The sequence below is a fragment of the Clinocottus analis genome, unplaced genomic scaffold, assembly GCF_023055335.1.
Source record: "Clinocottus analis isolate CAN_PGR_092001 unplaced genomic scaffold, fCliAna1.0.p SCAF_7, whole genome shotgun sequence".
Classification (NCBI taxonomy): domain Eukaryota; kingdom Metazoa; phylum Chordata; class Actinopteri; order Perciformes; family Cottidae; genus Clinocottus; species Clinocottus analis.
In genome coordinates, this window is record NW_027176229.1 from 807,501 (window position 1) to 832,198 (window position 24,698).

General features: G+C 39.5%; 2 protein-coding genes across 2 annotated transcripts in view; both read right to left on the bottom strand.

Annotated features, from left to right (window-relative positions):
- ppil2 (peptidylprolyl isomerase (cyclophilin)-like 2) overlaps positions 1–13,747 on the bottom strand; it is a 30,405-nt gene extending 16,658 nt beyond the window's left edge. Inside the window, exons 1-12 of the mRNA XM_068566823.1 lie at positions 13,614–13,747; positions 13,367–13,416; positions 12,102–12,147; positions 10,848–10,910; positions 10,597–10,648; positions 9,581–9,632; positions 9,170–9,261; positions 7,846–7,935; positions 7,295–7,370; positions 7,031–7,191; positions 3,712–3,787; positions 2,985–3,091 (exon numbers count right to left, since the gene is read on the bottom strand). Of these exons, the coding sequence (XP_068422924.1) occupies positions 2,985–3,091; positions 3,712–3,787; positions 7,031–7,191; positions 7,295–7,370; positions 7,846–7,935; positions 9,170–9,261; positions 9,581–9,632; positions 10,597–10,648; positions 10,848–10,910; positions 12,102–12,147; positions 13,367–13,416; positions 13,614–13,645 (897 nt within the window). The 5' untranslated portion in view covers positions 13,646–13,747. The remainder of the gene's footprint in view (positions 1–2,984; positions 3,092–3,711; positions 3,788–7,030; positions 7,192–7,294; positions 7,371–7,845; positions 7,936–9,169; positions 9,262–9,580; positions 9,633–10,596; positions 10,649–10,847; positions 10,911–12,101; positions 12,148–13,366; positions 13,417–13,613) is intronic.
- Positions 13,748–16,189: 2,442 nt separating this feature from the next.
- LOC137779253 (STAM-binding protein-like A) lies at positions 16,190–23,570 on the bottom strand. Its single transcript, XM_068566860.1, has 10 exons — positions 23,394–23,570; positions 21,704–21,928; positions 21,296–21,371; positions 21,099–21,194; positions 20,075–20,480; positions 19,787–19,911; positions 19,239–19,376; positions 18,010–18,122; positions 17,823–17,922; positions 16,190–16,590 (listed from the first exon to the last, which is right to left on the bottom strand). Exons 2-10 carry the CDS (start codon positions 21,904–21,906, stop codon positions 16,534–16,536), a joined length of 1,314 nt encoding a protein of 437 aa, XP_068422961.1. The 5' UTR covers positions 21,907–21,928; positions 23,394–23,570; the 3' UTR covers positions 16,190–16,533.
- Between the last annotated feature and the right edge of the window lie 1,128 nt (positions 23,571–24,698).

A 24,698-nucleotide genomic window follows, 5' to 3' on the forward strand; every position in this document is an offset into this window, starting at 1 on the left:
CTGGGTTAAACAAGGCCACATTAAGGCGAGAGGCGTTAATACTACGACGTCTCTTCACTGCCAGTACAGTCACGCTCATATAGTTTACAGTAATCTACAGGAAACTACTGCATATTAAACCCCTGCAAACACATCAGGAGCTACATTGATAAACTACAGCTTGGTGGCAATTTGTAGTTTAACTGTGATGACTCATCATCATCTCATCTTTCACACAGAGCTGCAGAAAAAGATGCAAGTCTTAGAAGACATGGGACAGCAACACAAGCCGGTCGCATTTCAACTTCCAGACAGAGCAGACAGCCTCGCATAAACATAGAAACAAAAAAAAGGCATACTTTTGTAACTCAGTGTGACTTGTACACACACACACACACACACACACACACACACACACACACACACACACACACACACACACACACACACACTGGGCTTAGCAGGCTGTATTGTAACAACAGACGTATGTTTTTCCTTCTCGCTGAAGGTGCATCCTGGGTCATAAAAAGAAATTGACTGGCGCTGTGTGAAACAAGACGTATTTGTCACCGAAGCCGGAGGCGTGGCTTCGACAATGACGCCAGTCAGGTCTACTGTTATTAGCGTCAATAGCCACGGGAAACACTTCTCTCTGTCTCGCTCTCTCTCTCTCTCTGTGAGAGGAACTAACTTTCCCCCCTTGGCAACGTTGGTGGATGTTTCCTAGAATCACCAGATGCCTTTCGCGAAAAGACTATTTTTATTCTTTGGCCTTTTGCTGCCGTGCGACGGGTTTGTCTGAGCTTCACCGGCGTTATTTCTCCACCACGTCTCAATTTTGCTGTCGGGGTTCAATGCTCTGCCTCACCTCTTATAAATCCAACATTTTCAAATCACTTTGGTACAAAGAGGTAACAGTCTGAGACACAAAATGGATTTTTTTTTTTTTGCAATGGAAAAGAAAACGTAAAAACATCTAAAATGGCACAGAAATTACTTGGATTGGGTTTAACGCAATGCATGGGTGTCAAAATATACAAGCTTTCATCTGAAAAAATAAATAAATAAATGGTCCAGATTCTCTGACGTCAGAGATCTCTATCCTGTAGTGGTTGTTAATGGAGCGCGTCCGAATGCTTCTTCGGTGTCGTATTCAGAGACATGCCGAGGTGCCTAAAACTGTCAGCGTGGAAACAATGTTTGCTGATGCAGAACTTCAAAAAAAAAAATTCCAATTTACATATGCTCGCTGGCTCCTGTATTTCGTCGGTAGTCAAACTCAAAGATAAGACTGTGAGGGAAAGAAAACCCATTACAATAATTCCATTAATCTTCCCCTTTCTGCCAGAATTGTGTGCATTTAAAAAGATTCCTAATAGACTGTGTAGTTTGTTTTTTCACCCAAATGTATCATTAGATCATCTACTACACAAGGTAATGATTATAAAATAAGTATTTTTTTTAAGAGTGTGAACTTGTTTTTATAATATTTAGGTATCTTATAGTCTTTTCCCTTCTCCCTGCATGTCAATTTATAATTTCTATAATCGTATGAACATTTATTTTGATTTACACTGAAAGAAAATAATTAAAACATCTTAGTTAGATTAAAAATGTAAATTTCGACGGTCATCCTATTCTAGTCCATTCAGGTGAAGCCTGAATGGACTAGAGTCTGTCGTGACTAACGTCATCCCACCCTCCTCACAACGAGGGCAGTAACGACCCAAAAACACCCAAAGCCGGGCAAATGGAGCAAACTCTACGGGACGGTGAGTTTCTGAATTTGTGTGACAGAGTGTATGCGACAGTGAAGCGGCACTCATTAATTCATAAACAGCAGGCCACGAATAGAGCTGCAATCTTGTGTGGAAACCACTGGGGAGGAGGAGGAGGGGGCTGAGGAAGGGGGAGGAAGAGGACGGGGGAGGACGAGGGGCACAGAGGGCAGGTTGTCTAACCGCTGCAACTTTCCCCCTCATTATCCTGATTCGACAGCGCAGAAGCCAATGAAAACCAAGTTGCAGGAAGAAGCGCCTGGTTACCGAGGCAGAAATGCATTCCTGGAACTCAAACCTGGACTTTAAAAAAATGAAAAAGAGGAGGCACACTTTTTTTCTGTTGCCAAGACGTAAAATTTGGCAACCTGGGGTCGTAGGACCTCCTACTCTGTAAGAGGCTGATTTTAGTGTTTTGGATATGTCGCCCCAAACACAATTTAACCTGCTGCTCCGAGCGAAACCTAAACTTATAGCATTAAATTAAAATCAGAGTCTGAATCTGAGTCTGAGCGTCAAAAACACTAGGTCTCATTCATAAAACTGTATATTTTACTGGTCACTTTTGCTCATCTCTAACATCTACTGACATATTTGTCAATAAAAAAATCATATCACCTTCTAATGCTACGTTCACACCTTAAGCTTTTTCGTGTGAGTTTACTCGCTCGATTTATGTGGTTAATTCGCGTCATTCACTTTTTCGCGGCGGAAAGGGGCTGCGGCTTATCTCCGTGACTTATTTCTGTAGAAATAGACACTATTTCCACCATCCACCATTGAAATAACCACTAGTTCTGCTTTATTCAAACGTCAGGACATCAAACGCCATTGTGTGTGGGTTCATAATATTATCTGCAGGCCCACAAAGCTCCAGGAACTGTGTGTGAATGAAGCCGCTTCCAGCGCTACTCCAGGCGGACCAGCAGCCGTTTGATTCAGCAGCGGCGGCGTGAATGAGGTGAACTTTTCTCACTGCGCCATCAGTGCCTTGTTATTCGTGCTGCCCGGCGTAACGAGGGCCGTTGGGTTGCGTTTCTTTTTCCATCTGTTCTTGAGTTGATGAGACACATTATGTTTGCTATTTTGACATTTTAAACTGTCACTTTAAACTAAGCGTGAAGGATTTTAAAAAAAACAACGACAACAAACTGTTGCTTTTGTTTTCCGATCTTCTATAACGACAACTTTACAGAACAATCAAACTGTCCGTGTGTGTGTGCGTACCTTATCACAGTGCAACTCAAGGTTCAGGTCCCCCTTGTTTGTGTGGAGGCGGACGTAGCCTTTCTTCTTCACATAGCGGTAACGCACCGTGTCGTCCCCGATGGCTTCTACGAGATAAAAAAATAAAACACAAACTGTTTGTTTTTTTTTTAGTCCGCTGTTATTTTTGAAGAACAATTGTGAGACTTTATTGATTGTTTGAGAGTCTCGGCTGGATGTTGCTGCCAGTAAGATGGTGAACCTTAAAAATCCTCAGCAGAGCAGGTTGTTATTTAGCTTTATGAAAGTTTTATCCTCGTATTAACCATTCATTAAATCTAAATAGCTGTCTAATCTAATTACTGTTACAGTGCTAGTCAATCTAAAAAGAAATACTAAAGATATTTCTAAAACCTGAACGGGATTGCTAAATCCAAACATTGCCCTCTTCTTTCAGTAGTTTGCCGAACCTCCTAAACAGTTGCAGAAGAGCGGCGCTCTCCCCAGAGGCTGGCGGCAGAAGACAACACAGTTCAACACAGCGACTTGCAGCTCCTTTCAGGCCGTGTGCGATCATGAAACCGCACGTTTGATAGCAAAAGAGCAGGCGTGACTACGGCCGGCCGATTGCCCCGGACCAACAACGATTAAAAGCAGCTGCAGAAAGAAGTGAGGAAAGTCTCCATCTGCTGGGAATATGGATGTTTTTATTTTAGTGTGTGTGTGTCTTTGTGTGATGTTCACTTGCCTGCTACTTGTGTTGTTGCGGGGGTCATGGCCGTGGATGTGAAGGACGCAGAAACTCTGCCTGTAGAGTAGTGGGCCTGGAGCGGAAAAGAGACAGAAATAACCGCTTTTATGTCACATTTACTGCTTTTTAACAAAACACTTCTCCTGGTAGCGGGTACTTTCATGTCAGGTCTGTTGTTGTTGTTGAACGTGTTGATGTTCGCCAGGTGTTCCGAAAGGCAGAAATGTTATCGTCATCAGTAGAAGAAGAACAGGGCCAACATGATATCAGAGGAAAACTAAGGATTAACTAATGATAACTCTATCAAACTAAATGCAATAAAAATGGTTTCCGTCAGCAAGCTTGTCACTGCGTCATGACGTTGCCATGTCCTGTGTGTGTGTGTGTGTGTGTGTGTGTGTGTGTGTGTGTGTGTGTGTGTGTGTGTGTGTGTGTGTGTGCGTGTGTGTGTGTGTGTGCGTGTGTGGTTCTCTCTCTTTGGGAAAGGAGACAAAGCGAGAACGGAAAGAAACAGAAATAAATTAAGAGGCTCTGGATTATTTGTGCAATCATGTACAATTATCATATTTTCTGCCACATGATGTTCATGTTTACTGCTGTTGTTTTTGTTGCATCTTATGCTTATTCAGCACGCAACTCTGGCTGTTTCTTGAATGTGCTCTAATAATAGATTGACTCTAGATGTGTGTATATTATTGACATATCAATATTGCATTTGTTTTATTATATCAGAGTCATCGTCAAGAGTCAGATCAATTGAACAACTGACGATGACGGGAAATACAATCAAACTCTGCAGATATCTAAGAATTTTATTTAATCTGCGGTTTATTTAATCTACGTTCTCACACACGAGACGTTGGACCGGATCAAACGTCTCATGTGTGAGAACGTGCTGCTTTTCATCACTACCAGCCGATTGTCTTTGGGTTTTTAACCTAACGCCTGCGCACAATGAAAATGTGTTGTTACAGGTATCGCTATTTCATTACATTATAAATAGATACATAAATAGATGAATGAATTATAAAAATAAAACCCCACACGTAGCCCTTGTTTGTACGTGTATTCCTGTAGATACGGTTCTCTGCTCAAAGGCACTTCAACAGGGTCTCCACACACCTGGCTGGTGCCCGCATTCACGCCAAGTGGTTCATCCATCGCAAACCATTTTTAATTCATTCCTTTACAATGTTTTCAGACGAGTACCTCAAAAAGCGTCACAATGGGTCTTTTTTTCCAGATTAAACCCTCGGGAAGACCGTCCACGATGACCGGATGCTTATGTGGAAGTAATCAAGGCGTCCTGTTGTGAAAGAACGCGCTAACTTGTAGATACATACTATCTCAGAAGGAGATGCTTTCAGGTTCTGGGCTTGAATTACAGGAGAATAGCTGGACAGTAATGAAAGGCATCCAAAAATACCACAACAATGCGGTGAGATTAGAGGACTCAATGAAGGGAAATGAAAGCGGAGACGTGAAAGAGGATTTTAAAAGCTTGCGTCTACTCCACGGTCCTGGTTTAGCATTCTTCTGCTCTAGTTCTTGTGAAGGCGCATGAAAGCCCAGACTTCTTTTTACCTTGTGCGCGCCGTCTGACCTACATTCCCCCGTTTCCATCAGATGCTGCCAGAGCATCACCTCGACTGTGAACTCGAGACAGAGAGCAGCCGAGGATCAGCTCTGGCATTTGAAAAAAAAATGAAATAAAATAAAAGCCAGACGCGGTGCAGCAGCGACGGAGCGCTGATAAGAATCGCTGATGCAGTTTAATATGAATCAGACCGCATCCTCCCCGGTTATTCAAGGACACAATCGCGGTGGTCGCGGTTGACCTTTTTTTTTGTTGCACATCTGTTTGTTTCCCAGCAATTAAACCTGAACAATGACGACGGAAAGCAGACACGAGAGGAGATTACAGATACTATCCAGAAGGTATTTTAAAATAAAGAATATAAACTTGCTACATATTTAAAAGAGGCCTTCGTTTATTTAATTACTCCCTCCGGCTAATGTTTCACACCTTGACATGTTCTAACTGCCCAAGTCTTGTACTTAATATATTGTCTTTGGCTCCTGTAAGATAATGTGAAGCATTATTTATCATCCACGCTGCGCTGTGAGCTGTTCTTTGTTCTGTTTCTGGGTGCAGTTGTTTGTCAGACTGTCGATGTATTATTGTGTGTTTGGCTCCCTCATGTGTACAATGTGGGAATGACACGTCTTCACCAAACGCACCTTGTGAGCACAACTGAAGAATTAAATCACGCCTTTAACAAAAAAAGAACAAAAAAGTCGACAAACTGCCCCTTTCACTTAAAAAACATACAGCGAGCACTCTTTTAAAGTATGTACAGTTGCATGCAGTATTCTTTATGTATTTATACTCTGATGTTTCATGTAAAGCACTTAAATAAACCTGCCTTCAATGTATGTATTTTACTTATTCTAAACTAAGATTTGTATCAGTAATAAGTTGATACCACATTTACTTGTATGTATATTTAAGTTTATATTATTATTCTGTTAATATTTTACTTTTTATTTCTACAAGTACATTTACTTTCATACTATTTTATTCATGCACAGATGAAAATGTTCATACCTGTCATGTAGTGTAATTGCACTGTAAATTCAGCATCTTTTAATTAAACAAATCTTTACGAGAATGATGCTGAACTTTTAAGTAGACAAGAAGTCTTAAAATAAAGCAACATGTTTAATCATAGCTGCTGCTGAAATAGCATGTTAACATCTCCACGACCAACCAAAGACAGAGAACTTCGGGAAAGCCACGGAGACCACCTCAAGTTTTGTTTTGTCATGAATGAAATGAAATAATTATTCATCAGAGACTGAACTTGGTCCTCCACTCAAAAGGAAACTTCAGGTTGAGATTAAACCTTAAAAGTTCAGACTTTGTTTCCTTCCATTTTCTGCCGGAATTTCCCTAATCAGACGTGCATTTAAATGCTAAGTATCCAAGTCAATAAACAGCCAAGCTTAAGCAATGTGTATCTTGCAACTGGGGATTCAAACCAGAAGCTTCTGGTTGATAAACTCTCGCTACCTTGAAAGGTTTCATTCTCACTCATACAAAACTTCCATTACCAGAAGGGGATTTTTTTTTAGATATCAAAGATTATTTCCTTTATGGCCTCTACCGTGAGGGAATAAAACCGAAGAGAATAAAACATGAGCTGGCAATAATGAGAGGAGGCCTACTTCACTTTCCTTTTCATATGCTTCGCTCATTCTCTTGAAAGACTACTGCAGTTTTACATAACGTCCGCATCGGGGTGTTTTTGCTTACAGCGTTCAATTTGTCCGTCTTCTTGGCGGCCGACTCCTTCATGGTGGAGGCCAGGAGCGGATCCCCCTTGTAGTCTTTGTACAGCTCAGCTAAGGTCTCCCTGGTCTCCATGTTGGTGGTCTTCAGGTGGTACGACGGGTGCAACTTTGCCTTTTCCTCATCTGAACCGAGCCAGAGAAACGAGAGCAAGAGGAAGGAAGCGGTTTAAACAAGTTCAACCATGGTGGATTACAATTTCTAATAATTTATTATCACATAACCCACCAGGATCCAACACCTTCAGGTTGTTTTTTACGTGAAAGAAGTTGGAAACATTGAACTTATCCAGGTTCGTGGGGTCCTGCAAAGACAAAACAACCCCAGAAAGTTATGAAAAGGTAAATTACCATAAATTCTATTCAATTGAGTTTATTTTCTTTAGCCCAAAATCACAAATACAAGATTTGCCTTGGAGGGCTCAACAATCTGTACACATGACATCCCTGTCCCAGAACCTCATATAGGATCAGGAACAAATTCCCAAATAAAGATAGTAAAAACCTTTTCACAGGGAAAAAAAGGGAAGAAGGAGGATCCCTCTCCAGGATGGACAGAAGCAACAGATGTCATGTGACCAGAATGAGCAACGTTACATGAATTTGACAGAAACTATTCATATGGACCACAATTCAAATAGCCACAGTCCATGTCAGCGGAGGAGGTAGACAGGAGGACCATCAGCGGGGCCATGGCGACCTACGCAATTGTGGCGTGTCGGTCGCCATGGCCCTGCTGATGATTCAACTTTTGCAAACCAGAACAAAGCAACAGCCCACCTGAAGTACGATGATATCCTTTCTGGCGAAGGGCTTGTCGGTCAGCAGATCTTTGAAACTTTTGGTCTTGATGTTGAGTTGCTCAACAGCCTGAGTGCAAACAGAAATATTTAAGAAAACAAAAGCCTCTCTTGGCACACACTCGTTTAATCATTTCCCCTGCTATAATTGTGGCTCAATTGAAATATGACAATCATTTATGCTTTTTTTTTTTTTTTGATGGTGTGTCTGCAGCGACCACTGTACCGAATGAATACAAAGTGCTAACTCTACGTCCAGACACCAATGGGCCGGAGGGCGTTAAATAAACACACTTTATTAAGGCACCAGAAGCCTCTCTTTACTAATCGATGGAGTTCTGTCGCAGCATTATTATTACAATGCTCGGTAACTCTCCACCGACACACACCCACCCCCACACTTTAAATTATTATTGGTACTTGTTTATTCATGCATCTATTCATTATTATCCTTATTTCCCCTCCTTTGTTTTTTCTTTGTTCTTGGAGTGAGCAGCATTTGATGCTTGTTGTTCTGTGTGTTGAACACTGTCCCTGAATATCATGTGTACTAAGAGATACAACTGAAAAATTGACAAAATATATGTTATGTTGCTGACAACTGAAAAGAAAAGTGAGTTAAAAAAAGAGAAAAAGAATAAAAAGAAATGGTTCTCTCTAGAAGCGGGGGAAAGGAAACACTTCATTCAATCTCAAAAAGATGCAGCAATAAATGCAGTCAATCGACTAGAAGTCAACATATAAGACCCTTCATACAATCTTGCTAAAAACACATCGTTCAAAAGACCAAAAAGTGGGCTCTATTGTCTGTTGACCGCTTAAGAGTAGCTAGTGGGCAATTACACCACATTTTATTCAGCTGACACCAATAAAAAGATGTTTGGATCAAGTGTGAGCCACTGGAACCACGAGAGGTCCTCGAGCATGGAGCCATAACTAGACACCCCGACATGAAATGCAACTTCCTAAAACAGAACACGAGATTAGCGGTGGACAGAAATAAGGACGCACGCCGCTCATGTACAGACACAAACACAAAAAAAGGCGGAGTGTACGTGGTCAAATTGATCCTCCATTTGTGCGGAGAAACATTGTTTAGTAAGAAACCAATTCAGTGTGACTGAAGACAGTGTCTTGTAAGACCATGAGGGCTGATCATCTGCACTGTATCACTCTTAAACCCAATCAATAACATCTATGCCCGTGTGTGTGTGTGTGTGTGTGTGTGTTTGCAGATATTGATCTATGTTACAAAAGTATTTATGTGAGGACCAAATGCAGGAAAAGTGTGTGAGTTCACTAACCTCATTAGAAAACACGTTGCCGGTGACCTTGATGGCCACAAAGTGAGAATTATTTGTGAAGACGTTGTACAGAACGGGGCAGTGATACTTTCCTGGACAAAAAAATTAAATACAATGAGAAGCAAGCGGTTTGAAAACTTCTCGTACAGAAGTCAAGAAATACTTTGTGTTAAGTGCTGCCCCTGCTCTCTTACATCATCTCCCTCCACTTGCTTTAATTTGCTCTTATCCCCTCAAAAAGATTACCCTTTAACACTCCTTAAGTCGACTTTTCCAGCCGCTCGCACACAGGTTTGACCTTTTAATTTCAAAATACTGGCTGATTTTCGTGATTAGAATGAGGAAACTGAAGCTGCAATGACTCACTAGTTTCTACATGAATCTATTCAGGACGAGATTGGATTTGTTTACCATCGTTGTTCTTGGCAAAGTTAAGTTTGATTAGCGACTTTGCCTCCAGTTTCTGCAAGAAAGAAGGACAAACTTAGTGTGCAATTATAAAGAAAAGACCAATAATGAATTTAAGAGAAAAAGAATGTGAGGAAAAAAATTACATTCAATACTTAATACATAACTGAACCGTTTACACAACTGCAATCTAAATAACCCTGAATTATAATAACTCATAACAAATACGTGTGGTTAATATCAAATTGTGTGGCCTCGAAAGTTGGTGTATGTTTTACATTTTTAGTTTAAGATAAATTACTCAAACAATTAAGAAGAAAAACGCCCCTTGTTTATTCAGTTTTGAAGCTTGCGTGCAATGCATCCTGGTACGGCTCGGCAAGCAGATCTCTGGGTCAATATATCACGCACTGAGGAGTTTACCGCTTCAATCGACCACTACTTTCATCAACACGTTTGGGACGCACACATAAGGTGGCACATTTTTCCCTTTAACGAAATTGTGGATGCTTATTTCTCAGTTCAAATGATTAGTTGTTTCAGCACTACTCCCAGGTAACATTAAGGGAGAGGGGAGGGCTCGACAAGCATTAATTGTGCAAAGGAAGAACTGCCCAAGATAAGTAGCTCGTAGCTAAATCTACAATGCATTGCAGAATCAGAATGCGTTTACACACACATGGAATGTGTCTTCAGTTATACATTGCTCTTACACACACACACAAAAATAATATCTATATATATCTATATCTATATCTATATATATATCTATATATATATATATATATCTATATCTATATCTATATATATATATATCTATATCTATATCTATATATCTATATCTATATCTATATCTATCTATATCTATCTATATCTATCTATATCTATCTATATATATATATATATATATATATATATATATATATAAAAGGAAATTCTAAACTAAAAAAATCAAGATTACTATTCAAACCATCCAGAAGCGGCCTCATTTAGCCAAATGATGCCAGCTGTTTGCTCACCTCTCCGGAGATTGGATTGGTGCCATACCTCTTGATCCATGGCATAATGCTCCTGAAACACAAGGCACAAAAGGATGGGATCTTTATTTAAGGTCCAAATATAGCATCACAACACATTTTAGCTTCATGGTGTTTGCAACAACAAACATCCGTCAGTCTCATATTTGGCATAAAGTTGAGCTCACAGACATATCAAACTTAACAACCCTGTAGGACACAGTTGGACATGACTATTGGAATCATCTACTTACAGCAGGTCAAAGACGACTCCCTCATCAGTACAGACAGGATACTCAAACGGCTGCAGGGACAAGCTGAAATGTTTCAGACAAACAATTGTCAAAGAATTGCTCAGTAAAACGACATGTTCAGCCAGATTCTCATATATTTCTCTGTCTATTTAACATACTGCTGTAAAGCACTGGAGTCAAACTCTGAATACTGCCAGCCACGTCAGTTTATGTGGCCTGCGACGGCATGAAAGGCATGATCACTATCCCGTTTTCAGCCAGTCGTGGACCTGTTTTCAGTGGGTCACGGGGCCTTTGCATGGCCAAAAATAAATCATATGCTTTTATTTTGAAGGGAATTTTTTATGCAACAGAGTGCTGTCTATTCACACTCAACAACAACATGCTTTATTTGCGTGAGTTTACATGCTGGACTATTTGTGATAGTTCGCTTCATTCCCAACATTTTTTTAAAGGTTTGTGCATGAAAGCACAGAGTCCGTTAAAAAAAGGCTGAAGTTATACAATGATTATGTGTGTTGTATTACATTGTGTCCTTAAGATGCACGTTTTGGTTTTTAATTGAGTGTAAATGGAAAAAAATGTAACTAGCTTTTTTGCGTTGGCATACTGCGTTATCCTGTACCATCTCAGGCTCAAACTGTAGCATCTTCTCATTAAATCAATTTCAGAAATTGAAAATGTTGCTCGCTTTGGATCTCAGGTTGTCATTCAGGGGTGATCGTGAGTCTCGCAGCCAGACCAGTAGAGAACCAGTGTCCCAGACCACATGCATGTTCTTATTTGCTCACAAATATTTGTTGGACCAGAATTATCTCCTTTTCAACTGTGACAAAAAAGCTTTGAACAAAGTTAATATAATAATGTACGTTTAATCTTTGTCTTTATTTTCTTGCGTCTTAAATTTGATCTTTCATAGAGTAATGTGGGTTTCTTAAACCTAAATCCAATGGATTTATATTATAGTAACAGAGAAAATTGCTTGCATATATTTTTTATAAATGCATGAACAATATTTTTACATTTGAATAAACAATAATCAAATGGAAAGACAGTCATTTAACAATATGTTTGGTATATAGTTACATTTATACAGTGTTACAGTTACAACCGGCCCTGTGAGGGCAACCATGATGCTGATGTGGCCCGGGGTGAGTTTGACACCCCTGCTGTAAAGTCTCTTCCACTACTGATGGAACAGCACGGACAGATTGTTTGTTATTGGTCCAAAAGCTAACTTGTATATCTTCATACCTGCAGTGGTCAAACGGAAGCCGTCTGAAGTCTGCTTGTGGGATTTCTGAAAAGCAAAACAAAAACATCAAATGGCATTAAATTAAATAAATCCAATTCATATTTAACGACACTTTCAAAAACAGTTACACTATATGTTGTATTACAAGACCACAGTGGGTGAAACTGTGGGTATTAAAATAGTTGTACTAGCTTCAGGTAAATTATAATAGTGTTAAATAATATACTAGTATATAGAGTGTAAAATTGTGTTACATTTTTGGGGTTTTCATTAAATCTTATTTTTTGTTGTTAAGTACTGGATGACTCTGCTTTTCTAAGTCATACATCATTAGAAATAAATATGTTTGGGTATTTATTAGAGTTTTGGTCAAACAAAAGAAGACCTTTGCAGACATCACATTGGCTCTGTGAGGTTGTGGTGAACAATTCATAGACAAAACAATTATTAATTAATGAAAGAACATATCGGCAGATTAATCAATAGTGAAAAAAAAACTTTAGCTGCAGCACTACAAAATATAAATGAACCAATAAATGATGCTTTGTTATCATAGTTTAAGCTCTAAATACTTAAGTGTCCCCATGTTTACCTGCTGCAACTTCTTTTAAATCACTTCTTAAAACCCATTTTTATAGAATTGCTTTTAAGTGATGTCCTCCTTTTATGATCTATTATGCAGTTCTTTTGGTCCCATGGTTTTGTTTGTATATTTTATATATTTGTTTGTTTTCTACTGTTCTTTTTGGGTATTTGTTTGGTTTGGTTGCATTCAATGCTTTTATAGTGAGGTCTTTTTTGTTTGCTGCCATTTGGGTCATGTTTATGCTTTGCATACTTGTGAAAGCACGCTGTAAACCCTGTTTTTAAAAGTGCTATATTAATAAAGTTATTATATTAAAGTGATGAACACATGAATGAATCAATACTTATAATCGAGATATACTTAATTCTGAAAAGGGCCAGTTTACAAAATGAACTGTTTTACTTTTAGAACTTTAAGTTTATTTCAATGCGAAAATACTCTTATCCTTTTACTTGATTAAGATTTTGAATGGACTACTTTTACTTGTAAGTACTATAGCAACTTATACTCAAGTAAAATATCAAAATACTTATTTCAGCACTAGGTATAAGTATACAATATGTATATAGAAGGCAACAAGTCTACGATACCCTCACAACTAACATAACTAACTATTGCCTGTTGTTTCAACCAGGTCACGTTAAAATTGAAATTAGAGATTTATAAAATACAACTCACCTGATTGCTTCCCTCCATAAAACTGCGTGTACTCTGAACATGTGATGTACCTGGAAGGTGGGAAGAAAAATTAATAAGAGGAAAGACCAAAAAGTGACCTTAAATCAAGTTAAACTTTAAGTAATTATATAAAAAATAGATGTAAGTTAGCTAAGTTAGCCAGCTAGCTCGTTTGCAAGTCTGCTAGCTAGCTAAGCTAACAACAACAAACACGCGGTGCGTGGTCAAGGACAACAGTTATACTCACATTTTGTCTTTTTGGTGCTGTCGTTTCCCCATTTTGGCTGTTTATGTGGATCTAAAGGATTATTGAGGTAAAAAACGACGGACCTGAACGTCAACAACACACCACCCGTTCGCCTTGTGGGTACTTCCTGTTCACGTTCTTTACGTCCCCTTCATTTACGGCATATCACTTACAAAAGCAGCTCTCTGCTGCCTCCTGCTGGAATACTGGGTAAACAACAATACATTTGTTTTTTTCTCGTTAGGCCTGTTTTTTATGAGCAAACCAAAATATCTTACAAGCACCATCGTGACAATATCCCTCTTGGTAAATGAGATTTTAAGTATTTATTTGTATTCAGCAAACTATTATAGTATTCACTTATAGCACTTAAAGCTGCACAATATAATATTGTTTTCCCGTACTGCAACTTCAGCACATATCTTAACATATGACTAATGTGTATTGTATATATTAACATGTATTCTGTATATTAAGCTGCCCTTTACTGCTTTTGCACTCCTGACAATATTCCAAACTGCCTCTTGTTGCTTCAGTACTTACCAGCACAATAAAGTTGATTTTAATGAATCGATTCCAACTCTTTAAGCTGAAACAAGTCCCTATACTCCAAATAACCTGGAACAACAAATTCCTCGTCTCCTCGCCTTTCCTTTGTTTTTTGTTTTTATTTATTTATTTGTATTCCATACAAAGATCCTTTGAATTAATACATTCATCAATTTCCCATCACTTTTCTTTTAAAAGCAAGAATTGGGAAAAAAAAACCAACAACTATCAATTAACCAAACCTGCATGGAGAGCTTAGAGAGAGAAGAGAGAGAGGGTGAAGGCCGCGACAAAGTCTCTGTACGATTCAGTTTTTGCACACTTTAGGTAAAAGTTAAAAATAAGTTGTAGAATAAAACAACGGGAGCACTTCAGGGAAGAAAACAGCTGAAATCTTTAATGTCATGGACACTCAGGAGCAACTTGGGAAAAAAAAGAGTGGACCCGCCTTGGATGCCATGTCGGATCTCCGTTACTACATTTGGATCCTGAAGATACTCTTTAAGCTTGCTCTGCCCCCCCCCCCCCCCCCTCACACACACACACACACATACATACACACACCTTTATTAAACGAAGACATTCACACCCCTTTTGATGTTGTCCTATTGTATTTAAACCCAAAAAGACTAAAAACGAATGAATATGCATTTCGGTTTGTGTTGAGTTTTATTTAACGCGTGTCTTTTGTAGTTGGAGGGATTAGCAGGTAAAACCCCCAACTGTTCAAGTAGCATGAACAAAAAATGACAGGTTAAAGGTTATTCTTATTAAAGTTCTCTTATGTCTGGCGCACAACGCCTACTTGTAGCGGTTTGAAGGAAATCCTACGCGACACTCTCGACTTTATTAGTGCCTGCCCATTCACTCCATCTTCCCAGGATCAGCTCCGTCTTAGTGGTTCACCATCTCCCTCCTACATAACATTACATATTATCTTTGGCAATCATAAAAGCAATATGGTTTGAATACCTCACACGGCGTGCTCATTCGTCATCTGTGGAAACAAAACTTTTTATCTGGTCTTTGAAATGTTGTCTTGGATCATGTGACAGTCACACACGTCTTTGTCCCATTTTCCTGTTCATCTTTAACACATTAGCATGAAAACAGCTGTAGTATTTAATAATATGTCGTTATTATATCAAATAAAAAATAAAGGTATTCAAATAAAATTAAAATATATAAAAACATGTTTCATGATGATTAAATATGAAATCTCATCCTTTACTCTGGGTGTGTAGTAATTCCATTGAATCTGGTATCAATGTTAAAGTGTCTATTATTCTTCTGTACATTCTCTCCCATGAAACCAACATTTCACTTTATAAACTTTATCTATAAGCTTTGTATCCAAACCATTTCCTGGACAAACGCGACAAACAAAACCATGCAGAATAAATTAACCACCAAACAAGTTTATTTTGACTTGGTATTTAATTCACGGAAGTTAAAATTATGGCGAATAATTCACTTCTTCGAACAAGCGGAAGGGAGCGAAACAACAAATAGCGGTTAGAGGCTGGATCCGTGGTCCTGATGCTGTTAGTGACGAGGAGCAGAAGGTACATTCAGATCACCCAAAAACCAAAACATAAAGAACCCCAAAACATAAAGAATTAGGAAATAAAAAAAAGTAAAAAGGTGGATGCATCATAAGTAGGAGTTAAACAAAACTCGTATACCTCTAGATAAGAGTATGTTTCTTATAAAAAAAAATAGAACACATAGCAGCAACGCTGCCTGCGTACCTGAGTTACACCTGGCTGTCATGTCTCCCATCGCTCAGAGCACTTCAACGGCTTGTGACGAAAACACAGCACTTTAAAACAACACAGCTCTCACACGGAAACTTCATGTCACACGATGAACAACTCCTCAAATGAGACAGTGTTCTCGTCCTTGGCACTTCTTTTTTTTTTTTGATCTGTCAGGCAGAAACAAACTTTGACGAGAAATTATGAAACAACGGTTGGGTTACCAGACATTGACGCACATATATGTAGACACACACACAGTCACACACAGACACACACACCTTTTTTTGTTTATTAATGACAAAAAATGTAGCATGAACCGACAAAAAATGAAACAGAGGGTTTGAAGAGCAGGAGGCTCGACAATGGGATGTAGTTGTTTGCTTGGAAAGTGCAACAATATGCGATTTCTTTTCTTTAAGCGCAAAAGGAACAAAACAAATTAAAATAAAGAGGTTCACGGCGTTGTTCCCTTTGAGAACAACTCAAGTCCATAGAAATGGTCCACTCGCGGCCGTGGGTTTTGCTCAGTACCGTCCTGAAAGTAAGTCGAGTGTTTTCTCCAGTAAAATGTCTGCACTTTAAAACAGTCTGAGTGTTATCGGTGAGAAGATTCACCGCAAATCCATCATGGACACGGTGTCATCGGTGATGTTGATGTGTCCCGCGTGCTGGATGAAGAGAGAGAGAAGGATTTCAGTTTGAGTTGTCTCACATACACAGAAAAAAGACAAGTAATTTATACATATTTATCTCGTATGTTCACACTAATGCCATTTTGAAAAACAAAAATGAAAAAAGTAATCACTTTACCCTTTTTGTTTTAAAAAAAACTTACCTCAGAGGGGTGAATATAGATAAATAGATACTTTATTTAAGTGACTAGGGATAACGTCTTTAGTTCCCCAAAGGTTTGTCTCACAGCAAGCTGAAGCAGAAAACATTTTCTCAATGAAGCATATACTTATTAAACTGATATTGATTATTTCAGGTGTATAAATTACATCACAGCAGCACATTGCTTTGCTCCTGTCTGTTTCTGCAAACTCCATCCACTGCAGTAAGACACTGACTAAAAGAACACTTCAAAACATGCAAAACTACCAGTGTTCAAATTGTTGTAAGGTGTGCAAAAATGATGTGCTTGTAAGTCAATAGGTTCAAAAATATATTGCACAGTGCCAGAAGTTACAGAAAATGTAGATGTAATGTTGGCCCCAAGTCAATGTTTTATTTTATGCTTTTTCGTTTTCCTAAATTATAATAAAAAAAAAATCTCTTAAGTTGAGTGTTCCAGTTCCAGCAATAACTCACAAGTGTAAACAGAGATTATTCGGTGTTGCTTGCTGCTGGAAGTCTCAATAGCGACTTCCAGCAGCAAGCCACACTGCATGTTCTCCTGCGGGCTAAATAATAATAATCATATTCCCACAAAACTTTGGCGAGTATCTCCTCCCGCAGCGTTGCCAGCACATGCGTCAAAATACATCAAAATGTGCAGGTTGTCTCTGGAATTGTGAGCTATGACTTTTCTAAGAGATTCGACAGTTAATTTCTTCGAAAAGCACAAAAATACGTGAGAAATTGTGCCATTGACTTAAATGGGGTTTCGGCGTGAAGAGAGCAAAGAAAACACTCATCTTTGTGCCCAAAGTAACTCGCCATAATATAACGTAGAGAAATGAATTAAAGTTTAAAACATTAACACAAGTCTGGAGTTTATTTGCCCAATTGGGCAAAAAAATAATCTGCTATGGTAAAAAAGGATCACTCTTGTTTCCAGCGCGGTTTTACTCGTCTCACTGGCTCATACAAATTGTACACTAATGTGAAGAAAATGAGACTTGATTCAAGTATTTACATTAGAAAAAAGGAACTTTGGAGCAAACAGAGATGCACTCACTGTAAATAGAGGGGGGTCTTTGCTGTGCGGGTGAAAGCCTTTCTGTTTACACGAGGAGATCTCATCCGTTCCTCGATCCGTCAACCTGAAGTAACCGATTCTGGGACAAACACAATCACACACTTTAACGAGGAGAAGGAACTCGGGCGGACCGAGCAGAAAGGAAAAAAAATCTTTTCCAACTCACTCGTTAAACTTGGGCGAGCAGACGATGGCGATGGCCTCCGGCAGCATCATCTGATAGGAGCAGTGTGTGTGGAGGTCGACGCTGGACAGAAAGGCCGTCTGTGTGGGGTGGGTCTGGGAAAACACACACACAGGCTGTTCAATGCATCCTTCTTCTTCTATTATTTTAAATTGTTCGACAGAACTTAAAGGTTAAATGTTTTCTCGACCTGGACCCATTTCGCCCGTGTTTTGGTGACTGACGGGGACCAGAATCTGTGAAATGGGTCGAGCATTAAAGGGAGAACACTGCAGAGGCTGAAGAGGCTGCAATCTTTTAATATTGGGGCAATTTGACAAAGTCAATGTCCGATTGCTTTTCCCATAAACTGGATTGTTTGGCCGTTGCCATCTTGGATTTTAGCTGTCGTCATCTTTTTGTCTTCTCCCAACCAGTAAGCAAAAGTGTTTGGACTGCAGTGCAGTGACACCGTGGTATAGACTCCGCTAGCCCTGTCAATCAGAGTAAGTCCCGCTCCAAAGCATCCCCTGATTTATAGTCTGTTTGACTCTAAATGACCATAATTTACTAAATAAACATCATGCTTTATTGAAGATGACTTGAAAATAGAGATTGAGACGTAAACTCATGTTTACAATGTTTACTGAGGGGATACATCAAGAGAGAAGTAGAGTCACTTATATAGACTTCTATACAACCAGAGGAGTCGCCCCCTGGTGGTCAGGAGAGAGAATGCAGCTTTAACACATAAAGCATTGATTTCTATACAACCAGAGGAGTCGCCCCCTGGTGGATAGTAACGAGAAGGCTGTTTTTCAATACGCTCACTTTTCAGAACTGGAGGTTTAAGCTTGATTTTTCCCACAAAAGGCTCAGATTGTTATTATAAATGTCTGCTCTGGAGAATGGTGGTGTTCCTGTGGGTGCAGGGACGCTACGCATCACAGAGGAAGAATGCTTCAAAGAGAGGAACCTGTAGCTGCCCGATATTCTGATTAAAGAACGAGACTTCTAATTGAGTGAGACTTAGACACAATAACAAACAGTCCACTGCTGATTCACTAATAGTACTTGAAAAAAAAAAAGGTTTCAAAAATTTAAAGTAACACAGGTTGAGCTATTGATGAAACTTTATGGTCATTTTTAAGTATTCCTTTCATGTTTTTCAAGAATATTAGCTTCTGAGAAGAGCAAAGCAGATTATGATGCGTTTGTCCATCTTTACTCACGTGTATCCAGCCCAGGGTGATGAGGTCATACTGGTCCTGCATGAGGAAGAGTTCCTCCTCATTTTCTGTGTCACAATAGTCTGGTCCACCACTCTGCTTCGGTACGATGACGTGAGTCACGGTGAACGCATTTCTGGTCTGAAACACAAAACACAAAATAATCCTTAAAATTCTGCGTAGCATACCGTATGCTAAAAAAAAGCTATCATGGTAAAGGTAACAGAGCACTAACTGTTTTGCTACTGGCAAATATAAAAAATAAAAACACTTGGTCATGCAAGGAAATGTTAAATCACTGGCAGATCTGGGACAGTTAGAGGGGTGTCAGATATGTTCTCCCCTTTGGGGTGGGATGGCAGCTCAAAATCCACATCCCTGTTAAATTCCAAGAGAAACATCCTTTGTTTTCCACCAATAATGAGATAAGAAATGTCTTTCTTCAGCCCCCCCAGGTTTCCAAAAAGCATTGTGCTTCTTGTAACCCATCTATTCTGAAGAGGGAGTGACTACTCCGGGTTCAACGCAGTTGCTCTCTTTCAGAGTCTTACCAGTTTGCCACACAGGATGCCGCACGTTTCCACGGCTCGGCTCGTGTTGGCCTCGGCCAACCTCAGAAAGCTGCGGCACAGTTCAGCCGGGACAGCCAATTGGCGGAGGGCATCCACCATTGTATCTGCAAAAACCATGCACATGGACAGAGTTAGATTCTTGTGGTGTTCTGAAATGAGGCGTGTCGTAAAAACACGGAAGAATAGTTAAGTCGGGAGGGACTAAATCAGTTGTGGAGTGTAAAAACTTTAAACTAGTATTTAAATCCTGGGAAGAGATTAACTCACTGTTGTTCCCCGGGCTGACCAGACCACCGGGCTTAAGCGACCGGTCAAAGGTGGGCATGGTGGTGGCGGCGGGTGTGCCGACGGTTGCGGGGGGGCGATCATATTGGTGGTTGTTGTCACTGGACGGTTCCCCGGGGCTTTGTGGGCCGGCGTGGGGCGCTTGCGGTGGGGGCCCCTGGATGCCCGGAAGGAGGGGCATGTCAGAGGCGGGCGCGGTGGGCGTGGCAAACTCGAGGAGCACGCGCTGGCGCTCCTTCTCCAGCTCCTGGCGGCGGATCATCTCCTCGAAGGCACTGAACTGCTCCTGCTCCCGCTGCCGCCGCTGCATCATGGCCACGCGCTCCCGCTCCGCGTCCAGGGCCCGCTGCTTGGTCTGCTGCCGCGCCAAAGCCTCCTGCTCCGCTCTCTGCGCAGGAAACATATCGATTGCATTTCGCTGGTCTCTCTTTTTTGGGTCTATCGTTCATGCAGTTATGTAATTCATGCATCAACTTTATATCAATGCTATACAAACTGTGACTATTCAAGGCCAATGTGTTTATTTTACCTCTGTGTGTTCCTGAGCAAATGTCTCCCTTTATTTCAACCGTGTGCATTTTGCGATTAATGTTTCGCCCCTTTGAGGGTTTGCACAACACACAAAAATGGTAAATGGACCTGTACTTGTAAAGCGCTTTTCTAATCTTCCGACCACTCAAAGCGCTTTTACACTACGAGACTTCATTCACCCATTCACACACAGATGGGAGGAGCCACCATGCAAGGTGCCATCAGTAACATCAACCATTCATACACATTCATACTCCTTAGGCGCAGCTACGGGAGCAATTTAGGGTTAAGTGTCTTGCTCAAGGACACATCGACCCGGGGATCGAACCACCGATCCTCTGATTGAAAGACGATCCCGCTCACCACTGAGCCGCAGTCGACCCACAAAAATCAGAGTACAATGCGAGTTGTGCATTCAATATTTGTCTCAACCGTTAGACATTTCTTTAAATGATAAGAGACTTGTAACATTTACCTTCTTGACAAGATGCTGTGCATAGTCTTGTTCAAATTTCCGCAATAAAGCTTTTTTCAGAATCTCTGCTTGAGGAAATGCAACATCCTTTAGTTTCTGAAAACGTAAGAAAAACAAAGAAAAAAAACTTGAACATTTTCTTTAAAATCAAAACATTTATATGTTATACAGGAGAGCCTAAAACACTGTCTGCGTACCTTTAGAGTGTCCTTCTTCTCAGGAATGTTAGCTGTCTTGTAGTCCCGGTGTTTGGGAAGTTTTTCTATAAAGAGACTTGATGAAAAGAGGAAACTTTTCTTTTTACAACTGATTAAAAAATCTTTGCGTCTACCTCCACTAAGAATGCTTGTTCAGAGAAATTATAAAGGAATCCCTACATGCCAAAGAAAACATGTCAAAGTCACTCAGAGTTTTTACTGATAAATTCTTCTTCTTCTTCGTATTAACTCTCCTGCAACTTATCTTAACCAAAAAAACATCTTTATCTGAAAAACATCAAACTGGCCAAACGGATTACGATGAGGGACAAACACCTGAGTACTTTAAAATGAATTTGCTGAATACAATCAAACCAATAGCAAGCTGATTGACAGCTGAACACTTACGTGATATATTTATTGTACAGGACGAAGGCGTGCTCGATGTTGCCCTCCTCTGCGTAGATGCTGGCCATGCGGATCATCTCCATCCCGGAGCGGAAGTAGCGGCGCGGCGGCACATCGTCGTTGACTTCAACGGAGCTCCCCTTCTTGGTCAGAGCCCGGACTCGCTCTTCCGGCTGCAGACTGGTGTCGTTGTGTTCGGCCATCGCGATAGCTCAGCCAGGAACACTAGGGAGGTAAAGCATTGACATAAAGACATTTTTAAAAGTTTCACATATAAGACAGGACAGTGCTCAAGTAATTCCTGTATCCTGTTTTTAAATTCCTGCATGCTTTTAGTCAAATGATTACAAGCACAATAAGATTTAAGGTGTTTCCAGTTGCATTTTAGTTGTATTCTACTACAACATATAATATTATTCAATCTGCAATTACATTTCTGGAAATCTGACAATCGTTCAAAGATATTTCAAATTGAACATGGCTGCGGCGTGATGATCTGAAGCCTATATAACACTGCCGGGAGGGTACATTTGTTATGAATTGAGATTTTGACTCTTTATTGATCAAATGAAGGCAAATGTGAGAAAGGCTTCATCAGCCTGCTGACTAATGGTCAGACGCATTGTATTGATTCTGCCTTGAAGGATTCTGAGCTCACGGAAAACACAAGAGAGACCAGTTGTTAGGCTCAAGAGGTGTGGCTCTGATAACAGGAGAAAGGTCGATGTACTTGATAGCTGCTGAGAGTTTTATACCCTCTTTGTATTTTTCTTTTAAGAACCGTAATTCACTTTTATTCAAGTGTTTTGAGTCTGAACGGAAAGTGCTCCTTCACATACTGTTTGTGCTGGGATGTACTAAGTACTTTACTGAAATATACATTTATACATTTACTTCTACTCTACTTAGTTTTTCATTGTATTCAACTTTACCTTCCAGTGTTCCTTAATAGGTTTAGAAATGTCCTCTACTTCCTAATAAACTATCTGAAAAGTGTCTTTTAAAATGCACTATAGCTCACTAAATCCTCCCAGGACAGCGACGCTACATACACAAAAGGATCTTATAGGATATGTTGCATTGCTGTAGAATAAACAACCAAATCTACAGCATTAAAATGCAAAAATACACATTAATACGGCAGTGATATTCATCAAGAAACAGTATTTACAATAATAAAACACTGAGAGGGAACATTTTACGACACAATTACTATTTTTTTTAAACGTTTGATATCATCAGTAGGCCACACTTTCCTGACATACTTTTACTCAAGTAAGATTTTTGACATGTAGTGGAGTGTTTTCACAGTGTGGTATCAGTACTTTTCCGAAAGTTAAGGATGCTAATACTTCTTTAGCACAACTTCATAATTACTGTGTGTTGATCATCTTTATAATCTGGCAATTACAACTAACCTAGCCATCTACATTTCGTGCCACTATTAGCTTGAAAAGGGTTCAGTAACTGACAGTAATGGGCCCTTTTCAGCTCCAGTCGTGAGACTCGACGTTTCATATAAATATGCGTTTCCCTCCACAGGTCCCGACATTTAACTTAACTTTGTCACTAAAGGGATAAAACGACGTCGCGTTAGCCACGAGCCCACCGAGCTAACTGAGCAAACCACAGCAACGTCAAGACGGTTGGGCTGCTAACGGCCACTGAGCAACTTAATCTTCCTTCTTACCCGATAGAGCTGGAAACCAAAGCTCCCACAGACCTACAAAAACCCAAATTACACCACGAAGAGTCAAACCGCAGAGTCCCAAAGCAGATAGCTCCAGTGGGCTGCGCCTACAGTGTCTGAAGCTCCACTTCCGCAACCAAAACAACTTCCTGCCGACGCATCACGCGTCATCGGCGACGTGATTATTTTCACAAATTTTGTGAAAGTTTGAAAAATGTATTGATAGGTTTATATACTTTATTTGTATTCATTTTGTATTAAATTAAATTACACTTTATTTTTATCACAGGGAATTCCAGTTTAATTTTAATTATTACATTTTTGTATTTTAAATATTTCCTAGAAACCTACAAGTGGGTGGCTTGATATTTTTTTAAATATATATATATATATATATATATATATATATATATATATATATATATATATATATATATATATATATATATATATATAAAATAAAATAAAAAATGAAAAAGTTTTTTTCAAATTCTTACCTATGTGTGGCATGCATATATGTACCTGTAGTACTACTATAGTAGTACAATAGTAAAGACAAGGCCAATGAGTCTTAGTTTGAAAAAATAATGGATTAATCATTTTTTATTTTGATAAAAAAAAACTGAAAAGCGGTCCCACAGATCCAAATACCACACACGGGTGAAACACTTGACTAAACTAAGTGAAATGGTCTCTGTTTTAACCGCTTGCCATATAAATTTATAGTGTAACATTTATGCCTGCTGTGTGTGTACTTTCAAATATTAGGCAGATTTCATCATATGCTTTTGAGTGGGCGCTTAGGGTCAGATTCTCGCGTTGGGTATGAGAGTTCCCGGGTCGAACCCCGAACAAGCTCATTATTTCCATGAATTTACCATAATGTTCTTCATTGGATGACTAAACAACAAAGCATTCATACCTTTAAGTCAGTATTGGAGCTACATGTTAACAAGAAACATATGTAGCATATGACACATGTATGTTACTGATTTATAATGGAAACTATTTCTCAGTCAGAGGTACATTATTAATGAAGATATTTATCTGGCAGGGTTTATAATCTCAAGAGTTTATTCCTAAAAAAAATTTCAATGATAGTAGGGAGAGTACACGACTAATAACATATAATATATTTTAAAAAAAGAAGATGGAGTTGGTAAATGTCTATTTGTCTGTCCAAATTGTTATTTTTTTTAATTATTATTATTATTGTGGCAGAAAGTGACACTATTTCTTATCCCCAGAATGAGAGTATTTTCTCGCTTTCTGTCCAACTTTGGACTTTAGGGCCTTTATTTACGT

Excerpts from the sequence above, each read along its gene's own strand:
- LOC137779253 (XM_068566860.1), bottom strand. The coding sequence starts at position 21,906 with ATGGCCGAACACAACGACACCAGTCTGCAGCCGGAAGAGCGAGTCCGG. Across the intron at positions 21,195-21,295 it reads AGAAGAAGGACACTCTAAAG|AAACTAAAGGATGTTGCATT; the intron begins GTACGCAGACAG and ends TTACGTTTTCAG. Across the intron at positions 20,481-21,098 it reads CACAGCATCTTGTCAAGAAG|AGAGCGGAGCAGGAGGCTTT; the intron begins GTAAATGTTACA and ends TTTCCTGCGCAG.